We start from the raw sequence: 20,388 nt of genomic DNA, 5'->3' as shown, positions 1-20,388 counted from the left end.
AGACTTAAGTAATAATTTTGTAAAATAACATATATACATATTGTAAACGCTCTGTACGTAAACATTCAGAAGCGAGTGAATCCAAATTCTTTACCTTGAAAAAAGTTCGTGTCACAACAACATTCGAATGAAAAGCAGTAGCTAAATTCATTCACCTTAATACTAGAATTTCTAAGAAAATGTAGTAAGTCCTTTTTATAAAACTAGAATTTTGACTGCATTGCACTAGCAAAATCAAATTGTGTTCTACGATATGAAATAAAAGAAAGACTTAGGCTGTCTTAGTTTGCATGTTCCTCTTCCACCGCAGCAAAATCAAGCCCCGAAATCTTCATGGGTCCGATGTTAACTGCAAAAATCAGAAAAATCAGTACAGTCACTCAGGTTGTGTTTATCCAAAAAAAGGCAAGAAACCATAATGTAATTGAGATGGCACAAGAAGAAACTGTTTGGCTCTACTTACTAACAGCATCAAGTCCAGCTAATTTGGGCATAAACTGTCTGATATGATCCTCTGCTGCTTTATCTGCCTTCAATGTCTCGCACTCGAATGAAATAGATACTTTCTTCTTCCCGTGTTTTTCTTCAACTAATCCAATCACATCTTCCTCCCAACTTTTCAAAGACAAGTGATTAACCTTAGAGCTCAGTCATAAGCATGGAGCATATAAAACAGTAAAAGACGCACACAGAAGGGGTTTTATATCTTCAACTCATTTGCATGTTTTCTCTGACCTTTTCTATGAGCTATATGGCTTTTCATAGGTTAATTTTAGCTTTGCTATTGAATAACAGATGATAAAACAGGGACAACCTACCCGTGAGCATGCTCCACATCATTAATTCGCGCAGCATCGTGGCCTTTGCACTCCACTACAATGGTTTGTTCCTTCTTACTCTTTTTTTTTTACATGAAATGTCACAGATAGAGAGTCAGGAACAAGTTCAATTCAGTGGTTTTGAAATTAAGAGTTAAGAGTAAATAACGTAAGTTTGTTAGAATATGAAGTGAGAAATTCATACATTGTAGTCTATGATGGTGAGTTTGATCAACCGATAATCCTCACCGCGGCTACACTCGGTCTCACAAGCCAGTTCTTTGGAAAGAAATTAAAGTTATCAACCATACAACACAACACAACACAACACAGAAGGGTTCAATGGTATGAAGAATCCGAAGCAATGAAAGCAGACTGATTCACCTCCTTCTATGCTCTTAAGCTAATTGTCATACAAAAAAAATATCAAGTTCAAAAAATCCTAGTATCAAAAGATGTAATTCCCTAAATCAAGTCAAAACAGACTCATTTACATTCTTGAGGACCAAAATATTCCATCAAATCGAAGGTAAATGGATATAGACAAATAAAGAACACTTTTCTGTGTGTGCAAAATTGATTAAAAAAAAAAAAAATCAAACCCAACAAACAAAAAGAGAGAGAAAAGTAAGAGAAGAGTGAAATTACCAGTGCCATGGAGGCCATAACAGATGGAGCGAGGCATCTGAATGAAATGGCCAGAGATAGACCCACATGGCAATAAAGCTATTGATGCTACTCCTTCCTTCACTTCTCCTTCTTCTTTCTTCTCTATCTCTCCTTCTCTTCCCTCATCTGCAATCACAGCATCACGACATTTAAAAAACAACGCTGGAACATTTGCTAAATAAAGCCAGAAACTTTACCCATTGTTGATAGCGAAATCGATTCTGGAGCTGTCTTTTTTGTTTTTGAAACACCGATTCTGGAGTGGACTCTTAACCCAATGTTCTCACTGTGTTCGTAATAACAATGTGTAAAGTTTCAGGCTTTGGAGTCCTTCTCATACTTAAAAACGGCGGCGTGACAAGTTTTCCAAACGACGTCGTCTCCGTGTAAGTTTCTAAACTCCTTCGCATACTCCTCAGCCAGAACAATTCAGCAATTCCCCAAGATAAAATGAGATTTTAGTTTAGTTTTGGTTTCATACCTGCTCGTTGTATTGGGTACTAGTTATTACGTAGCTGCTCTTCTTTGATTTAAGAAAATTTGGGGTTTGTTTGCTTAGACTTGTACAGGGTGTTCTTAGTTTAGCGAATCCCTCCGTTAGTATTGAAAATTCTACCAAAGTTCTTACCTTTTTGTTGCATAGGAAGGGACTTCTCAGCTTTGAAAGAGTATGTTCTGAGTTGGAATCAGAGGTGTAGATTGCTGCGTTTTGCTGTTTATTGTATCTCCGAATCATGGGAGATGCCTGGTTGAGTCCTGTCTCCGTCACTGCTACATCGAGTCAATTGGATTGTGGATGTTATTCCGCCAAGAAAAGCAGTTTTGTCTGGAGAACTTGTCATTGGTCTTTGAGTCAATCGTTGGACTTTGCGGTGACCATGAAGCCAAAACGAAGGCGTCTAGTCTATGGTAGTCTGAAAATGGAGTCTTTTCCATCAGGAACAACCAGAATGTGTTTCGGGAAAGTGTGTTGTGAATTAGATAGATCTCTCAACGGAGAAACTATGGGTTTAGATTGGGAAAGTGGGTCGAAAAGAAGAACTGAAGAAATTAGTTTTCTTGAACAGAAACCAGAAAATCTTTGCGATTTCTTGGTTGAAAATGGGTCAGAAGAGAAGCCTGCAGCGAATGGGAATAGGATACATTTTCTAGAGGAGAGGAACGAAGAGATGTTATCGAAGAGACTTTTGAAGCTTAGCAGGTTGAATAAAGTCAGAAGCGCAATGGAGTTGTTTGATTCTATGAGAACTTTGGGTTTACAACCCAATGCTCATGCATGTAACTCTCTTCTCTCGTGCCTTTTGAGGAATGGAAATCTTCAGAAAGTCTTTATCGTCTTTGAGTTCATGAGGACAAAGGAGAACGTCACAGGGCACACGTATAGCTTGTTCTTGAAAGCTGTTGCAGAGGTTAAGGGTTGTGATTCTGCACTGAGAATGTTTAGAGAACTAGAAAAGGATCCGAAACATAAGAGTAACTTCGACGTGATTCTATACAACACCGTGATTTCTCTATGTGGACGGATAAATAACGTGTACGAGACAGAGAGAATCTGGAGAGTTATGAAAAGTGATGGTCAAATCGGAACAGAGGTTACATATTCTCTGCTTGTTAGCATTTTTGTTCGGTGCGGGAGAAGCGAATTGGCGCTTGATGCATATGATGAGATGATTTACAACAAAATATCTCCAAGAGAGGATGCAATGTACGCGTTGATAAACGCATGTACAAAGGAAGAAAAATGGGATTTGGCGCTAAAGATATTTCAAAGTATGTTAAAGAAAGGGATGAAGCCTAATCTTGTAGCGTGCAATACTTTGATAAACTCGCTAGGAAAAGCGGGAAAAGTCGGATTGGTGTTTAAGGTTTACAGTGTTGCAAAATCTCTGGGGCACAAACCCGATGAGTACACGTGGAATGCGCTACTCACGGCTTTATACAAAGCAAACCGATATGAAGATGTTCTTCAGCTATTTGATATGATAAGAAGCGAAAACCTGTGTTGTTTGAATGAATATTTGTACAACACAGCTATGATGTCATGCCAAAAGCTTGGTTCCTGGGAGAAAGCTGTGAAGCTTTTGTATGAGATGGAAGGTTCGGGATTAACAGTTTCAACTTCATCATATAATCTGGTGATAAGCGCTTGCGAAAGATCAAGGCAATCGAAAATTGCATTGCGAGTATATGAGCACATGGCTCAAAGAGATTGTAAACCAGACACGTTTACGTATCTGTCACTTGTAAGGAGCTGCATTTGGGGTTCTCTGTGGGACGAGGTTAAAGATATCCTAAAGGTATGAGTTTTTTTCCAGATTCTTTAAGTTTGTTACTCAAATGTGCATTTAGAAGAGATTTCATCTAATGTTGCTATTTTTCTGGAACAGAAAGTGGAACCGGATGTATCGCTCTACAACGCAGCAATACATGGGATGTGTTTAAGACGCGAGTTCAAGATTGCAAAGGAGCTGTATGTCGAAATGAGAGAGATGGGTCTAGAACCGGATGGTAAAACCCGAGCTATGATGCTACAAAACTTGAAGAAACACTACTAGTTAAGGTGATAATGCTTTGTATCTGCTCATACTTGTTCTTAGTAATAGAAGCCACAATCAAGATAAAATGCAGTAAAAAAGAAAGAGATTAATTTCTCACTTTTGGACATTGTCTCTATGCTCAGTGTGGGAAATGTTTTTGTGGGCTATTGTTCATTGTCCTTCGAAGATATTTGAAGCATAAGCCAAGTGATGCTATTGTCTGTCTCTGGTAAATGAGGTTGTGGTGCCATTATAACAGAGATTAAAGGTTGGCGATGAAGTAGCTCTTGTCCAGTTTCTATCACTGGAAACAGATGTTTGAATCTGGAAAGAGTGGAATATAAGGCTGCACTGCAACGGCGTTACACCAGATAGCTAGATCTCATTCTCAGGGGCAAGAGGTTTATGTCGCTCTGTTACTGGTTCTGTTCTTTGTTTGATTCTTTTTGTATACTTGGTGTGCCATGCACATTTTGGGAATTTTGAATAACTAGGAAACACACAACAAAATGTGAGTAAGTATTTTTATATATGTATATGATTTCAAGAAAACGCCAATCTGTCTTTTTTCTTTTGGATGTTTATCAAGAACAGATGATTACTTTTGTCACAAGCAAATCTCACAAACCCCTAACTTCATCGAGGAAGCATCGGTGATCAAACTCACTCACAAAGCTTTGAGACTCCTTTTTCACTCGCTTATCCTCCTCTCTCTTCTCACCTGCAAAATTAACATGCTACTCAGTACTCACATCTGAAATTTACAATAATACCCTCCCATATGGGGGCAAAATTTCTTTTATTAATTTTTCAAGCTCGTAAAACAGAGAGCCTCGTGTTCCTCGTACCCAATCGTCCCTTTCTCTGCATTCAGCAAATAGGCCCACACAGTCCCTGAAAAAAAGCAAAGAACCCACTTTTCCCGCCAAAAACAGAGCGCTGCTTCTTACCACTCACTCACCACTCTTCTCCTCCTCTCTGTGTTCAGTCCCACCCAGAGAGAGAAAAGAGAAGAGAAGAGAGAAAGGAGAAGAGGAAGAAGAAGAAGAGAAAGGAGAAGAGGAAGGAGAAGAGAGAGAATAAAAAATGAATAGCTCGTCGAAGGTGATAATGGCGGCAACAATGGTAATGGTAGTGAGCTTGGTCATGGTTTTAAGCTTAGTATTAGTACTACTAGCCGAACTCTACTGCTCTCTCTTACTTCGCCGTCGCCGCCGTAACTCCCTCTCCCTCCCCACCACCACCACCACCGTCGTCCCCACTGCAACAACCACCACAAGCCTCGCTCAAGCCATTTCAACCACCAACGACACTTCGCCATCTAACATCGATTCTTCACCAAATCCTCTAACCACAGGCGTTCTTCAGACTCCAAAATCTTTTTTCCAAACCAAAACTCATTTTCACCGTCAACAATCTTTACAAGCTTCTCCTGATCTGATTGTACCCATCGATAACGATTCAGTGGATAATTTCGTCTACATATCGAACCCAATTTACTCGAACGAAGCAGCAAGTAAACCAACCACGCCTTTCGAAACCCCTGAGTCGTCACCGTCGCGGCTCGAGACCGGAGACTCGTCTTCTTCCGGCGAGGAAGATAACGACGTAACCGGAGATTCGACGCCGACATTGACTCCGATGAAGGGTCTTCCTGAAAAGGCATGCTCTGTTTCGTTGAAAGATGTGAGGTCGTTGGAAACCTCTGCTAGTGAATCCAATAGTAACAACAACGATGGCTCTTCTTCGCCGTCTGGTTCGCCGTCGTATACTTCTCCGTCGTGGTAGAGTTTATCTTATTTAATTATGATTTAGGTTATTTTTCTTTTATTTTTCATTTAGTTTTCGGACCGTCTTGGAATGTGTATGAGTTGTTGTGGGTAACAGAGAGTTTTGGACATTTGGCTCGATGACCCAAGCCACGCTTGTTTTTCCAGAGTTTCCTCCATCTGTCGTTTTCTGTGTTCTGGAAAAAAATGAACACTTGTTCCATAATTTTTTTATCATAACTTAAAAGTAAAAGTTAAAGCTGCAATCTTTACCCAACTTTATTCCACGGTGCCAATTTAGGTAAAACAAAATGTTGAGGTTTTGTTGTATTCTGATTTGGACTAATGGTATACAGATTTGGACTACTGGAAAGTTGCTGTTGAGCCCATCCCCCAAAAATGGTTATCCCTAATTGAAATTGTGTAATTCAATCTATTCCTTGCACTGACTCCTTGGTTGTGTAGATTGCACATAACACTCATAACTATTCACTGATATTAAGGGACTGTCTCTGGTTTAGTAACTCAAATTGATAAAAATAAGAAGATAAAAATAAAAACAATATGATTTTCATCGAGCAAGAATGCAAAATCTTCTAAAGATGTGAGATTTATGGGATACAGAAGCAAATTGCAAATCAGGATGCAACATCTGTAAAATAGGTGGAACATATGTTATCAAATTAAAATTAGGATTTGTCCATTCGGTATCAAAACGAGAATTAGTAGTCAGTGACATGTAAAATATGTGTTGGATCCGGAAAATATCGATGGTTAAAAAATCATTCTAAATGGTGAAAATCACCGGTTTGTTTTGACCGGTCAATAAGGTAAAGTGCGTGCCGGATTGTAATATATGATAAGGACTGCATGACGTTCTCAAGCTATTTTTCTCTGTCTTCTTGTTCCTCTTTTCACGGGATCGATACTGGTCAAAGCCATTTTATGCACTCAATCTAGTAAACTTCGCCGTCGATCCCATGGCGTCCCACCACCACCACGGCTTCTTACGGCGGCAGAACCACCACGATACCATCCCCCTACTTCCCACGTCATCACGCTGCTGCACCTACGCCGATTCTACTCCCTGCTGCACCCAATCCAACCACCATTCGCCGCCGCCGCCGCCGGATAATCTTCTACATCTCGTCGCTTCTTACCTCCCAAATCAGCAACAAGAAAGGCAATCTTATGACCAGACCTGCTCCTGCGAAATCCAGTGTGTGAGATTTAACGGTATTAGACGGGAGCACAAGCAGAAGAACGTTCCGCGAGAATCCGACCACATTGTTCTCTCTTGTCTTCTTCGCAAAATCGATGATCTCGAGTCGTCGCTGAACAAGTTTTCAGCTTGTTATGACCAACGTCGCGGTCGATACTCCACACTGAGAGATTCCGCGGCGCGTGTCATTCAAACCCATTTCCGCTCTTACCTGGTTCGGAGATCCATATCCTTTAGGCATCTCAAGGAGCTTGCAACGATAAAATCTAGCTTCGTCTCTCTCAAATCTTCGGTTTCTGGGAAACCCCATTTCCCTTTCAAGCTTGTTTCTCGGAAAGCTACAGACTTGCTTCTGCAACTGGATTCGATTCAGGTATTTTGTTCAGGAAACCCTTTTGTAATGTCTTCGAAAGTTCTGTCTCTTTTGGTTTTCTAGATCTTTGACTTCGTTTTCATTTTTCATCACTTGTCTCTATCAGGGTAGGAGGATTGATCCAATGATACGAAATAGTAAGAGATCATTGAGTAGAGATTTGGTGAGGTTTTTGCAGTACATAGATGATTGTGCTGTTCAAAGTTACGATTTTGTTGGTAAATCTGTAGTAAATGCGAGCTTTATGCGTAGCTACAACAAACTTAAGGGCTCTGATGGCAAAAAGCCTCAGGGTTTTGGTGTAGCAGAAGACAGAACAATCGAGAAGTTGAGGAACCGAATGGGGAAAGTCTTTGTTTCTTCTGGTGAGGATGAAGATAGCAATGCAGAGCTAGAAGAGTCGGACTCCATGACTGATGATGGTGAAGAAGTCCCAATGAATGCTATTGATAAGAAGAAGATTGGTAGCTCTAAGTTTAGAACTGGAGCCTTTGTGAAAGGCAATGTAGTGAAGCCTCCGGTTAGGAAAAACATGGTACTTGACAAGAACAGGAATGTGTATCAGGTATATGGAAATACACATGATCTAACTTCGAGTGCTGAGGATGATTCAGTTGATAGTGGCGAAGAAAGTCTCGTGATGTCCAGGGATAATGAAAGGAAGCATGGTTCGAAAACTAGGAACATGGTTTTGGTGAAAGGAGGTGGAGGAAAAACCCGGGTGGTGAAAACTGTGAGCTTTGATGAGAATGGGAACGTATATAAGGTTTATGGAGATACGCCAGAGTCGAGCATAAGCGAGGGAAATGACTCGATAAGCATATCAAGCGATGGAAATGGAGACAAGAAAGGGAATGGGAATGAGTTTGAGGAAATCAAACATGTGCCCAAGGAAAACGAGAGCTTTGAAGGAGAAGAAGAAACTCACTCTGAAAATGAAGTCTCTTCTTCAGAGGGCGGGGAAGGGGACGCAATAGTTACAAGAAATGCCAATCACCCGGGAAGTAATGAACAGGGGAGGGAGATCCAGAGTCAAAAAGGAAGCTTAATGTTCTCTCCTCCATTGCCACTAAAGATGGAACCTTGACCAGTTTGGTTATGACTAGTTTAATTCTCGAAAAAAACTGCATTTTGGTATGTTCCGTGACCCCAATAAGATAACTTTTTTTTGTTGTGTAACATAACCAGATGGTTTAGGTTAGGTTCAACTTCCTCTGGGAAGATCTGTTAGAGTGTTTTCTTGGCTTGCTAAATCTGTTTCCGGCTTTTTGTATTCTTTGCTCCAATTCCGAATACTCTTGTTTTTGTTACTCAATAAGAAATCTTGTTTCTTGCATTATTCTTGACTGTGTGTAATACATGCTTCTTGTTCATGTAGACAAACTTGTACAATCGAATCACTATTAGCACTATCAATGTCAATTGGGTCAATAGACATAACTAAAGTAACATAAAAGTTAGTTCTTGGAATTTGACGGCAAAGTGATTATGCTATTGATTATTATAGGCTGTGAGATTTGCTTCGTTAATAAGATAGTAAGACATTTTAAGACTACCTAACCGTTCAATACAAGAAATATTTTCACGAGTGACAAAAGTAACGATCGAGACACCTTACACGTGGACGGTGCATGTTGCTTGTTGAATAAATTTAATATTGTTTGTCTTGTCGCTTTCTCCCAGAAATATCTCTCCTCTAGGAATCAGCTCACTACCCACTGAGAAAAGGTGAGCTGTCACGGGTAAGTACAGTCTCGTTATCCAATAAGACCATGACACATGGACATAAACGCCACGTGTTTATAGTCAATCTCAGATGACTGATAAGATTTGCCTCGTGAAACTCAAAAGACTGAGCACTCCAGTGTTCTCTACTCTACGTTTTCAGAGAGAGTGAGAGAGAGAGAGAGATGGATACGATGCGACTCTCCGGTGTATCGAACAGAGCTGAGATTTTGGTCCAATGCAATTCCTTGTCGAGCCTCGTTGGTCGTCGTTGCGACAATGGAAGATGGAGAACGAGGATGTTCCCGGCGCAGAGCAGAACCTGGCGACCGGCGGCGACGAGAAAGCGGTTTTCATCGGTGAAATCCGTTTCTAGCGAGCCAAAGGAGAAGATCGCCGATGCAGTTATCGATTCCGAACAAGGTCCAATTTATCTTTCGTTTCTCTCTCAATTTGTTTTTGCTTTTTTTTTTTTTTTCTCGCGTAAATGTTTCTAAATTGGGCTATGAAATTTGGAATTTATAGTGAATGTTACTGATTGTTGAATGTTCGTGCTGCTGAACAAATTCCTTTTATAAATCTTTAATTGAATCAGAAGCTTTGACCTCCCTGAGCCCGTTTGCTCCAGATGCTGCTTCGGTTGCCTCGAGCATCAAGTACCACTCGGAGTTCACGCCTCTCTTTTCTCCGGAGAAGTTTGAGCTGCCAAAGGCTTTCTTTGCCACCGCACAAAGTGTTAGGGACGCTCTGATCATAAACTGGAACGCTACATATGAGTATTACAACAGAGTGAATGTGAAACAGGCCTACTATTTGTCCATGGAGTTTTTGCAGGTTTGCTTTAACTCTTCCTTTCTTGTCGTTTGACTCCCAGAAATCTTTTACTTGGTTGTTAATGATCTGACCAGCTCTCGCATTGTAGGGTAGAGCCCTATCAAATGCAGTGGGTAATCTTGGGCTTACTGGCCCTTATGCTGAAGCTTTGAAGAGTCTTGGCTTTGATCTTGAAAGCGTAGCTAGTCAGGCGAGTTGTTAAACATGTTGATTACTGGAGATTTATCTTGTCGTCTTCGTGATTCTGTGCTGAGATTCTAAATTCTTCACTTCCAATTTGTAGGAGCCAGATCCTGCACTTGGTAATGGTGGACTCGGGAGACTTGCCTCGTGCTTTTTGGATTCCTTGGCAACTTTGAATTATCCGGCATGGGGTTATGGGCTTAGATACAAGTATGGCTTGTTCAAACAGAGAATCACAAAAGATGGGCAGGAGGAAGCGGCAGAAGATTGGCTTGAGGTCTTTTTCCCAAAAACAGCTTTTTCTAGTGAAGCAATGCTGAGCATTGTACATGTTGATTAACTTACCTGTTTCTTTTCAGCTAAGCAATCCTTGGGAAATAGTCAGGAATGATGTCTCATATCCTGTAAAGTTCTATGGAAAAGTGGTTTTTGGATCAGATGGTAAGAAACGGTGGATTGGTGGAGAAGACATAGTGGCCGTTGCTTATGATGTTCCTATACCTGGCTATAAAACTAAGTCTACCATCAATCTACGACTCTGGTCAACAAAAGCCCCTTCAGAAGATTTTGATTTATCTTCATACAACTCTGGGAAGCATACTGAGGCAGCAGAAGCTCTATTTAACGCTGAGAAGGTCTGTATCTTTTCTACTCTCCTCTTAGCCTGCACGAGCATCAATCAATGCGTATAAAGATGCATTAAGTTTCATTTAAAGTTGCTTTCACATTTGTGTTATTCATAGCAAGCACCTTTAAACTCTATCTTATTCATGATCTATTTACAAAAGTGCATACATTGAATGAGAACGAGCAGAAATTAATTAGTTATTACATGAAGAGTTAGTCTTGCTTCACTTGTTCTTGTTTATATAACAACGAGCTTTCTAGTGTACATACTGAAAAATAGTTGTTTACTTCCCTTCTCCCATAATGGAATCAGATTTGTTACGTGCTTTATCCTGGAGATGAGTCAATTGAAGGAAAGGCTCTTCGTCTGAAGCAACAGTACACTCTGTGCTCGGCCTCGCTCCAAGATATCATTGCACGTTATGAGACACGGTCTGGAGGAAGCATCAACTGGGAAGAATTTCCAGAGAAGGTTGCAGTGCAGATGAATGACACTCACCCTACCCTGTGCATTCCTGAGCTAATGAGGATTCTAATGGACTTGAAAGGACTAAGCTGGGAGGACGCTTGGAAAATCACTCAAAGGTACCTTTTCAAGTGACTGAACTAATTTTAGAACTCCACACTGTGTCTATACCTATAATCTAGTTTCTTCTTCTTATTTGTTTTCAGTGTGTTTCTGAAAAGTTAATAATGTTTCTAGGACTGTGGCATACACAAACCATACAGTCTTGCCTGAGGCTCTGGAGAAGTGGAGTTTAGAACTTATGGAGAAATTGCTGCCACGTCATGTGGAGATTATAGAAATGATTGATGAGGAGGTCATTCCTGAACAACACCAAATGTCTCTTTTATTTTTTCCATATTTGGTCTAATTTGCTCTGTTATGCATTGCAGCTAGTTCGCACAATTGTTTCTGAGTATGGCACCGCGGATCCTGACTTACTCGAGGAGAAACTGAAGGCAATGAGGATCTTAGAGAACGTGGAGTTGCCTTCTGCCTTTGCAGATGTGATTGTGAAGCCAAAGAACAAACCAGTTTCTGCAATAAACACCATAGGCCCGTTCGAAGACTCTGAAGAAGATGCTCAAACTGTGGTGAAAAAGGAACAAGAAGAGGAAAGATCTGCTGGCGAGGAAGAGGAAGTTATCCCAGAACCTACAGTAAAACCTCCAAAGATGGTCCGTATGGCCAACCTCGCTGTTGTGGGTGGTCATGCTGTAAATGGGGTTGCAGAGATACACAGTGAAATAGTGAAGAAGGATGTGTTTAATGAATTCGTTAAGGTAAATATTCTAAATAGTGAAGCATTATGCTATATAATGTGCTATCTAGAAGAACACGAATCTCATTGTTGAATATTCTATATTTGTTGCAGTTGTGGCCGGATAAATTTCAGAATAAAACCAATGGAGTAACACCAAGGCGATGGATTCGTTTTTGCAATCCGTATCTAAGTGATATTATAACTAACTGGATAGGCACAGAAGACTGGGTCTTAAACACTGAAAAGCTTTCAGAACTAAGAAAGGTATGTGCTATATCAGATTCGATGCTGTTTCACATGCTGTTGTCATTATAGTAAGACACTGGTTACCTTGGTTCGGTTTTTATCCAGTTTGCGGATAATGAAGATCTTCAATCCGAGTGGAGAGCAGCAAAAAAGAAGAACAAGTTGAAGGTTGTATCACTAATCAAGGAAAGAACCGGATATACTGTCAACCCGGATGCAATGTTCGACATTCAGGTCAGTCCTGGAGGATCTTATTTACTCTTAGATTGATGAGTTGTTGCGTGGATGCTGCTTTTTTGTTTGAGAAAACCACTTCACATCCAGGCTGTATCTAATGAATCGTGTCAATTTATTGCTTTTTGCATTGAAAACTATTGCAGATCAAGCGTATCCATGAGTACAAGCGACAACTGCTTAATATCTTGGGAATTGTTTATCGTTACAAAAAGATGAAGGAAATGAGTGCCAGTGAGAGGGAGAAGGCATTTGTTCCAAGAGTTTGCATATTTGGGGGGAAAGCATTTGCCACATATGTGCAAGCTAAGAGGATTGTGAAATTCATCACAGATGTTGGGTCTACAATTAACCATGATCCAGAAATAGGTGACCTGCTAAAGGTACGTGGCCTCTTATTATATATACTTTTACGTGCTTGAATCAATCATATTCCGAGCAGACAACCTGCATAATCCTCCATCAAGTCTGTTTTCAGCATCTTGTGAAAATTGAGACCTATATTATTGTTACTGCTAATTAAAAGTGTTAACTACCTTGTAGGTTATCTTCGTTCCTGATTACAATGTCAGTGTTGCTGAATTGCTCATTCCAGCAAGTGAGCTTTCTCAGCACATCAGGTAACTTCTTTGGCTAAGTCACCTTCTAGTTTTTGGTCACAACTCCATGAGGCTGAAACACTGAAATTGAAATAATTGGTAAACCAGGAACTGGACTAGTTTAGATGTTTATTATGAGAACCTTAGCAACAAATCTTGACATGAGGAACTATTAGAAAAAGTTAAAATCAATTTTCTGAAGAATTAGAGTTCTCTCTGCAGTACCGCTGGGATGGAAGCGAGTGGGACAAGCAACATGAAGTTTTCTATGAATGGTTGCATTTTGATTGGAACCTTGGATGGGGCAAATGTAGAGATTAGAGATGAAGTTGGCGAAGAAAATTTCTTCCTCTTCGGTGCAAAAGCTCATGAGATTGTGAACCTCAGAAAAGAGAGAGCAGAAGGGAAGGTATAATGATTTGAAGTAAATCTTGATGTGCTTTCGTCTTCTTCTCAGTCTCAAACAATAACTTCATTTTCACCTCTTTTGTCTTTGCATTCCAGTTTGTTCCGGATCCTATTTTTGAAGAAGTCAAGAAATTCGTTAGAAGTGGTGTCTTCGGCTCAAACAACTATGATGAACTTATTGGCTCTTTGGAAGGAAATGAAGGCTTTGGACGAGCGGATTACTTCCTCGTTGGCAAAGACTTTCCTAGTTATGTTGAATGCCAAGAAAAAGTCGACGAGGCATACCGAGACCAGAAAGTAAGTAGTGATGCTTTTTCGTTGATCATCAAAGCTTTTATACGTTGACTCAATATGAAACGTCCTAAAGATCAAACCTTGAAATTTCTGTTAATGATTACAGAGATGGACGAGAATGTCAATCATGAACACAGCAGGTTCATTCAAGTTTAGCAGCGATAGGACGATCCACGAATATGCCAAAGACATATGGAACATTAAGCAAGTCGAACTTCCATGAGCCTTAACTAGTCTACCTTAAGAACTCTTTTGAATGTCTCTTCTACTTCCCAAGTTCCCAGTGTATCCAGGTAAATAAGGAAATCATGTTATGTAATGATGCAATACAGTGAATGCAAGAAATAAGATTCAAAGAGTGTAGGAATTAACAGGGGCTTTTACCGCCTTAGAGGCGTGCTTCTGACCGGCTAAATGATCGTTGTAAACCTTGTCGCTATTACAAACAACGTTGCATATTCTACACAATCTAATTGACTCATTTGTTGCCCCACATTCCATGACTTTCCGTCTCTTTGATTCTAGATCTTCTGTTGATTCCGCTCTTTTCTTCACGTTCTTCCTGGCCTTGCTTTTACACGGATTTTCTTGTGGTCCTATCAACGGGACTGCAATGGTTAGTCCGGCCAAAGAAGAAGAGCCTGTGTTAGACTGTACGGGTAAGCATGTTTTTAACTTCTCCAAGTTCTTCAAGTGTTTCTTCCCCAACTTGTGTTGCTCGAATACACTCGGACCGTTACAGTCAACCTTACAAACTTCACAGTAAGCAGATCGAACAACCTCGCCTTCTTTGACTGTTTCTTCGGCGAGACAAATCCAGGAAGTTGAGCTTGAACTATGTGGCTTGGACAAGAGAAGCCCGGGTATATGCTATGAGGCTGCTCTATGGCCCCCTGATTCGCCCTCAATTAAAAAAAAATACAAGCAAATATCAATTAACCTTCAAATTTCGAGACGATTTCTTCAGATCCTAGAACTTGCTTACATGATGTATCCTTTTCTAGAGCAAGTATGAAGCATAAGCAGATCACCTTGTACGGAACGAAATATGGATCCGAAAGCAAACATATCAATTGTGCAAACAAGAATCTCAAGACATTATACGTTGATGTCTGAACAAAACAGAGCAATCACAGAGAAGTACTACTAACACTCTTGAACTGGAAATTCACTAATGCATCAAGAACTTGTTGCAAAGGACCGAACTTTATCCACAGATCCTAACTCACAAAGGGGTGAACGTGAATCACTAAGTCATCCATGAAAGTTATCATCTTGATCCACTGATTTCCCAAAAAGCCATAGCCTTCCTCATCTAAATATTCACATGATCTGTGAAAGGAAAGAGAAACAACTTACAGCTCCTGTAACCGCAAGAGGATCGGTGCCATATATACGAACAGCCTCTCGCCAAGCCAAGCTCTGAGCATTCGTATCCAATGTGTGATACGGCGTCGTATCCACCGTCACATACGACGCCGTCGCAGTCGCAGCTGAGGAGGAGTAAGCATCAACTACTCCAGGCGGTGGTGGAATCGCAATAGCTGAGGATTCGGAGGTGAAATCAGGGTTTGGATTAAGAGCTGGCGCGTAGTAAGCATAATAAGAAGCGTTATTCGCATCAAATGCGGACTGATTCATTTCCGCCGGCTGCATCGCCGGCGCCGGCGTCTGTTGCCACTGGCTATAATCCATGGGAAATTAAAAAAAAAAAAGCTTTTGTAATTTTCCCGAACAAAAAGATTTGATCTTCTGATCTTCTGATCTTTTTCTCATTTCCAACTGGATCAAAAAAGGGAATTTTCGTACATTTTCCACTGAAACCGGACAAAAGGCTCGATGTTCGGACCGGTTAGATCGAAACCTGTTCATTGTCCTTTTGGATTATTTGGAAAAAGTAAAACAGTTTCACTTTGGATGATTAGGTCGATTGATTCTGATATTCTGAAACATGAGTAAACCAAAAGGAACTGTATTTGAGGCAGAGCTGGAGGGAAGTTTCAGAGTGGCAAAAGCTGGTTTCTTTCTTCTATTTCATGTCTGTAACAGTATCTACAGTAGAAAATGTCAACTATACATCTGCACTCTTAAAGAAGAGAAAACAAGTTTCACAATTCAAATCATTCTAAAAGCTTTAATCTCCAGCTCTTTCTTACACATCCCTTGTTGTTCAGCTAATCAGAAGATTCTGTGTAGATAACCTCAAACGCTTTGCCAGACTTGGAAACATTAAAGACAAAATCCATCACTTAATGTTCCTTCCTTCACATTAGTATCTCCAAGTTCAATCAACTCCTTCTGAGACCTCAAAGTTGGATAGTTTTGAAACAATCTTTTTAGCTTCTGATGAGTCATTCAGTGAATTACCAACTCGAAGATCCTTCTTTTTACACGCTAATTGCCTTTTCGATCTGTGAAGTGTTTTGCGGCCACCTAGAGCTTGAGAACACCAAAATCTCTTGCTGCATGTTTTGCATTTATAGCTGGAGTTGCTCTGTCGTTTTTTCTGAAGATTACTTGTAAGGAGAGAAGGTAACGATTGAGCAACAACATCACTGCCAGTACCAGACTTTCCGAAAGCTGAGTGAGAAAACAGTTCACTGAACTCTTGTTTTGACAGAACACTATGTTCCTTGTCATTAGTATCTCTAAGTTCAATCAATTCGTCCTGAGAGACTTCAAAACATGATAGTTTCGGAACAACCTGCTTAGCTCCTGAGTCAGTCAGCAGAGACAGTGAATTACCACCTTCAAAATCGTCCTTTTTGAGCGCTAATTGGCCTTTAATCGATCTGTGAAGTGTTTGGTGACCACCTAGAGCTTGGGAACGCTCAAAACTCTTGCCGCATATTTTGCATCTATAGCTGGAGTTACTCTCGCGTTTTATCTGCGACTTAATTCTCGGAGTAGAAGGTAATGTCTGAGCAACAACATCACTGCAAGTACTAGACTTCTCAAAACCCGAGTGAGAAAACACTTCGCTGGACACTTGTTTCGACTCAACACAATGTATGATCTTCTCTTGCATAGGTTCAAGCTCTAAATCCATGGAAACATCACCAGGAGACAAACTTCTGAGAACAGCAACTCGTTCAGAAAACATAACCAAACTCATTGCAGCTTCATTCATCTCACGTCGCTCAAACTCAGTCATAAAAGAAGAAGATTCTTTGAGTGACAAGGAAGATGTGGCTTTATGTCCTCTCCGTAATGGATCAAGGGTTTCTGATTTGGTGGAGGTCTCTTTAGCAGAAGTTGAAATCGAGCACACATTAGACTCCTTAAGACCCCAAATTCGTCGCAGCCGAGAATGAATCTTCAGGTGACCATACACAGCTTTTGGGGTGGCGAACACTTTCCCGCAAATTATGCAACCATGATGCTTCTGAGACATTTCTGCTTTTGACTACAAAGCTTAAGCTTCTTAGGGATTTCGCAGCCAATAAGATGAAATTTCTCTGCTTGTAAGCCTGTTCATCACCAATACGATAAAAAAAACGAAGTAAAGTAGGAATCGAAGTCCGGAATCGAACCCCAACATTATCGGGAAATCCTGAAAATTTCATCTTGATTCCGCTAGAAAATGCGAGAATTCGAAAAAGGGCTAGCTTTTTTCTCGAGAAAATGGGGAAGAAGATGGAAGAAACTGGATATCAACAAGAATCAGCTTACCAGAAGCAAAATCCTCTCTTGGTTTCAGGATTCAAGGCCTGAATCGCTGATTTTAAAACCCTAGACAACACGTTACACTTTTCGCAGAGTCTGGACCAATCTCGCTCTCTCCATCAGTTTACTACTCAAAGACACCTATGAGAAAAGTTACTTGTTGTGGAAGGTATAAGGCTTTTCCGCAGAGGATAGTTATCTCCTACACTCGCGCCTACTGTTAACTTCGTACTCTCTCTCTAATCGCTATCATATCTTACACAAAACCGAACCGGTTTAAAAAGGAACCAGAACAAACCAAATATCATACATGAATCAGTCCACAAATGTCAGTTTTCTCGGATGAGATCAGATAATAGATACTAGGGATTTTATCAACAAGAATCACTTCTCTCATTTTGCACACATTCTATTGAGCGTCTTCTGAGCAAACGAAATTCCAAAACAAATTAAGAGAGAAATTGAAGAATGCAGTTTGGAGTCATCTAAGCTTGTTCTTCTGTCATCTTCCACAAGACTTTTAGTTAATATCCACTTGAGGAACTCTGCCACCAGCTTGAATTATCTGTTTCTCAAGCTGCAACAAACAATGGCATGAAATTCTATTCATTGTTCATCGAAAATGATTCATAAAAGCAGCCGAAACAGAAAATGGAGCTATTCAAAATCATCACTCACATTGAACATATCTTGAAGCTTTGTTTTCAACGCCTTGTACTCGATATCCACCTGCTGCAGACATCTCACACACCTGTAAGAGAGAGAGTTATTATTCCCCAAATCTCAACAAATGAGTTCCAAGAAGAAAACGTTAACTCCTCAAGCTGAGTTAAAAGCTCTAACCCTTCGTAGTTCTTAGCCTCACAATATTCCTTGAAGGTAACACACAAGCCTTTGACTCTCTTAGCACCAACACTACATTAGGAACAAGACAGAGGTTCATCAATCAAGCACACGCAAGATTTGCTTCTGCTACTAAAGATTAGGACAAAAATCCAGAAACAAAAATCATACCTTGAGCTACTACCCTTCAATTGATGCACACTCGCACCTACCTGACTAAAATCTACTGTTCCTGTCTGGTCCCTGAAAGAGAACACAGGCAGATGATGATCTAGCCACAGAGTTTTGATGAACATTGGGATACTTGTGAGTAAATGAGAGAAAATTAAAAACTTACAGAGCTCTAGCCATGTTACCGATAAGCTTTACACAATCTTCGAAGAAGAGAGACAGAACCTCAGCCACAAAATCAGGACTTCCATCATCTTGCAGCTTTTTTAGCTCAGTAAACTGATCATCCAGAAAACCCTTCACACAAAAAGCAGAAGCAATAGTCTAACAACAAGCCCTCGAATCCAAGTTCACACATTGAAACGAAAAACCCATTCAAATACCCAATTCGTTAATAAGAACCCTGAAAACTTTGTAGAGGACTCGAATCCCAAAATCAAAACTTGTTAGAAACAACAAAATCTACAGAACACGTTCCAAAATCATAACTTTAATCGCGAATCTTGTCTCTCCATATGAGGAGTAAATCTACTGCCGCTAAATTCAGTTATCATCGATGATCTATATACAACCACAGAGACATCTCTTCGAATGAATTTTGGGTTTTTGAAAACAAAAATCAAACCTGTTGGTAGAGAGAAATGGTGTAATCACGAAATTGCATCTGCAACTGAGCAACGAGAGCGTCCATGAGTAGAGAGTGGAGCAAAGAAACGGAGATCGACAGAGGAGGAACTCGTCGTTTCTTTGGACTGATTTTTGACTAGAATTTCTGCAAATAGCCAATCCCAAGAGAAACTTTTGTCTTCTCACGGATTAAAACGCTTGCATCTAGAGACAAAGTTTTCACTTTAAAAGGGAAAAAAAAAACGTCAATATTTATTTGACCAAAAAAAAAACGTCAATAGTTGACAAAAAAAAAAAAAAAAAAAACGTCAATATTTGTTGTCAAAAGAAAAAAAACGTCAATATTTTGGACATTTTTATATATAAAGAGTAAAGATCTAAAATTATTTTTTGAGAAATTTATTTCCAGAAACGTATCTCCTTTTTTTGGAGATTTGATAAACCATGTACTACAAGAAAATTATTTATTATTAGTCTTTTTTAAAAAAAACAATTATCGAACAAAACATGCATATATAAGTGCATCAGAATAATGGAGAATCTGCAAAAAGTACCATTAAGTTGTAAGTTGTACATAGTTTGCAAAAAAAAAGTAACTGAAAATTATAATAAATAAAAAAGAAATTCGAGGGAAAAAAGTATAATAAACAAAAATACTCCATTTTTCACCTTTAGAAATAGAAAGCTTTAATGTGTCTTTTGATATTTTGTTCTCTTTTAATTTGGCTCTTTAAGAGAAAAAGTTCATTAGTCAAAAAATCAAAAAAAAAAATCAAAAAAATCCCATCTTTCCCTTCAAAAAGTAGTAAAGAAATTAAAGAATAATTAGTTTTTGAAAATAAATAACAGGTTAAGCACATTTCTAAGTTACTATTACGAAAATGCATTAAGAAAAAATATAAGAAATACTGAAATAAACACCAAAGGTTTTCCAAAAAGACAAGGTTGATAGTTGAGGAGCATTGATTGGGGCATGAAAACAAAATCGAAAACATGAAGCATCCAAATCTTTACGTGAAGCTTTTATTCGTTGAATCATTAGGTGTCAAATCCGACACTCAGAATCTCCAAGCTGGACACTTCTAATTAGATACGGTTTTAGTTTCTAAACCACAGAGAGATGAGAGAGAGATCATGTGATTCTCAGGAACAATGTGCATATATTCTTCTGTAAGAAATAAAACGAAGTCAACTCTTACAGACAAAAAAACTCTGTCATCAAAACTTCACAAAGTCACCGGACCACTATTGATGGAAGTAAGTTTTATTTAGTTT

At 39.6% G+C, this 20,388-nt stretch overlaps 8 protein-coding genes across 10 annotated transcripts; 4 read left to right on the top strand and 4 right to left on the bottom strand.

Annotated features, from left to right (window-relative positions):
- Positions 1 to 100: 100 nt before the first annotated feature.
- On the bottom strand, positions 101 to 1,790 carry LOC18012530. The gene is made up of 6 exons (XM_006395228.2): positions 1,685 to 1,790; positions 1,467 to 1,613; positions 1,024 to 1,097; positions 819 to 898; positions 464 to 615; positions 101 to 349 (listed from the first exon to the last, which is right to left on the bottom strand). Exons 1-6 carry the CDS (start codon positions 1,686 to 1,688, stop codon positions 282 to 284), a joined length of 525 nt encoding a protein of 174 aa, XP_006395290.1. The 5' UTR covers positions 1,689 to 1,790; the 3' UTR covers positions 101 to 281.
- Positions 1,785 to 4,566, top strand: LOC18012529 (pentatricopeptide repeat-containing protein At3g29290). Of its 3 annotated transcripts, none has more exons than XM_024151581.1 (3): positions 1,785 to 1,873; positions 2,131 to 3,784; positions 3,875 to 4,566. In XM_024151581.1, exons 2-3 carry the CDS (start codon positions 2,222 to 2,224, stop codon positions 4,040 to 4,042), a joined length of 1,731 nt encoding a protein of 576 aa, XP_024007349.1. In that variant the 5' UTR covers positions 1,785 to 1,873; positions 2,131 to 2,221; the 3' UTR covers positions 4,043 to 4,566. The 3 variants fall into 3 exon arrangements, with proteins under 3 accessions (XP_024007349.1, XP_024007350.1, XP_006395288.2); XM_024151582.1 differs by lacking the exon at positions 1,785 to 1,873 and having other exon boundaries at positions 2,222 to 3,784; positions 3,875 to 4,047; positions 4,212 to 4,566; XM_006395226.2 differs by lacking the exon at positions 1,785 to 1,873 and having other exon boundaries at positions 2,222 to 3,784; positions 3,875 to 4,047; positions 4,168 to 4,566.
- A 286-nt stretch (positions 4,567 to 4,852) lies between these two features.
- LOC18012528 (serine-rich adhesin for platelets) lies at positions 4,853 to 6,051 on the top strand. The gene has a single exon (XM_006395225.2). It carries the CDS (start codon positions 5,111 to 5,113, stop codon positions 5,810 to 5,812), a length of 702 nt encoding a protein of 233 aa, XP_006395287.1. The 5' UTR covers positions 4,853 to 5,110; the 3' UTR covers positions 5,813 to 6,051.
- Positions 6,052 to 6,748: 697 nt separating this feature from the next.
- On the top strand, positions 6,749 to 8,722 carry LOC18012977 (BAG family molecular chaperone regulator 8, chloroplastic). Its single transcript, XM_006395224.2, has 2 exons — positions 6,749 to 7,388; positions 7,495 to 8,722. Exons 1-2 carry the CDS (start codon positions 6,774 to 6,776, stop codon positions 8,473 to 8,475), a joined length of 1,596 nt encoding a protein of 531 aa, XP_006395286.1. The 5' UTR covers positions 6,749 to 6,773; the 3' UTR covers positions 8,476 to 8,722.
- Positions 8,723 to 9,221: 499 nt separating this feature from the next.
- LOC18012885 (alpha-glucan phosphorylase 1) lies at positions 9,222 to 14,299 on the top strand. The gene is made up of 15 exons (XM_006395222.2): positions 9,222 to 9,536; positions 9,709 to 9,947; positions 10,036 to 10,137; positions 10,231 to 10,407; positions 10,490 to 10,765; positions 11,071 to 11,342; positions 11,461 to 11,578; positions 11,655 to 12,044; positions 12,137 to 12,289; positions 12,377 to 12,505; positions 12,652 to 12,888; positions 13,049 to 13,125; positions 13,327 to 13,513; positions 13,609 to 13,809; positions 13,913 to 14,299. The coding sequence occupies exons 1-15, from the start codon at positions 9,299 to 9,301 to the stop codon at positions 14,027 to 14,029; spliced, it is 2,913 nt and encodes a 970-aa protein (XP_006395284.1). The 5' UTR covers positions 9,222 to 9,298; the 3' UTR covers positions 14,030 to 14,299.
- On the bottom strand, positions 14,219 to 15,634 carry LOC18013099. The gene is made up of 2 exons (XM_024151142.1): positions 15,166 to 15,634; positions 14,219 to 14,699 (listed from the first exon to the last, which is right to left on the bottom strand). Exons 1-2 carry the CDS (start codon positions 15,499 to 15,501, stop codon positions 14,496 to 14,498), a joined length of 540 nt encoding a protein of 179 aa, XP_024006910.1. The 5' UTR covers positions 15,502 to 15,634; the 3' UTR covers positions 14,219 to 14,495.
- Positions 15,635 to 16,090: 456 nt separating this feature from the next.
- On the bottom strand, positions 16,091 to 17,200 carry LOC18013098 (zinc finger protein 568). The gene is made up of 2 exons (XM_024151086.1): positions 17,047 to 17,200; positions 16,091 to 16,974 (listed from the first exon to the last, which is right to left on the bottom strand). Exons 1-2 carry the CDS (start codon positions 17,198 to 17,200, stop codon positions 16,091 to 16,093), a joined length of 1,038 nt encoding a protein of 345 aa, XP_024006854.1.
- A 547-nt stretch (positions 17,201 to 17,747) lies between these two features.
- Positions 17,748 to 19,339, bottom strand: LOC18013338 (histidine-containing phosphotransfer protein 2). Its single transcript, XM_006395219.2, has 6 exons — positions 19,112 to 19,339; positions 18,653 to 18,783; positions 18,487 to 18,558; positions 18,316 to 18,387; positions 18,151 to 18,223; positions 17,748 to 18,049 (listed from the first exon to the last, which is right to left on the bottom strand). The coding sequence occupies exons 1-6, from the start codon at positions 19,175 to 19,177 to the stop codon at positions 17,993 to 17,995; spliced, it is 471 nt and encodes a 156-aa protein (XP_006395281.1). The 5' UTR covers positions 19,178 to 19,339; the 3' UTR covers positions 17,748 to 17,992.
- Between the last annotated feature and the right edge of the window lie 1,049 nt (positions 19,340 to 20,388).

This window comes from Eutrema salsugineum, unplaced genomic scaffold, assembly GCF_000478725.1.
Source record: "Eutrema salsugineum unplaced genomic scaffold, Eutsalg1_0 scaffold_6, whole genome shotgun sequence".
Lineage (NCBI taxonomy): Eukaryota > Viridiplantae > Streptophyta > Magnoliopsida > Brassicales > Brassicaceae > Eutrema > Eutrema salsugineum.
Note: the sequence above shows the minus strand (reverse complement) of the source record. Positions and strands in the feature narration are given on the sequence as shown.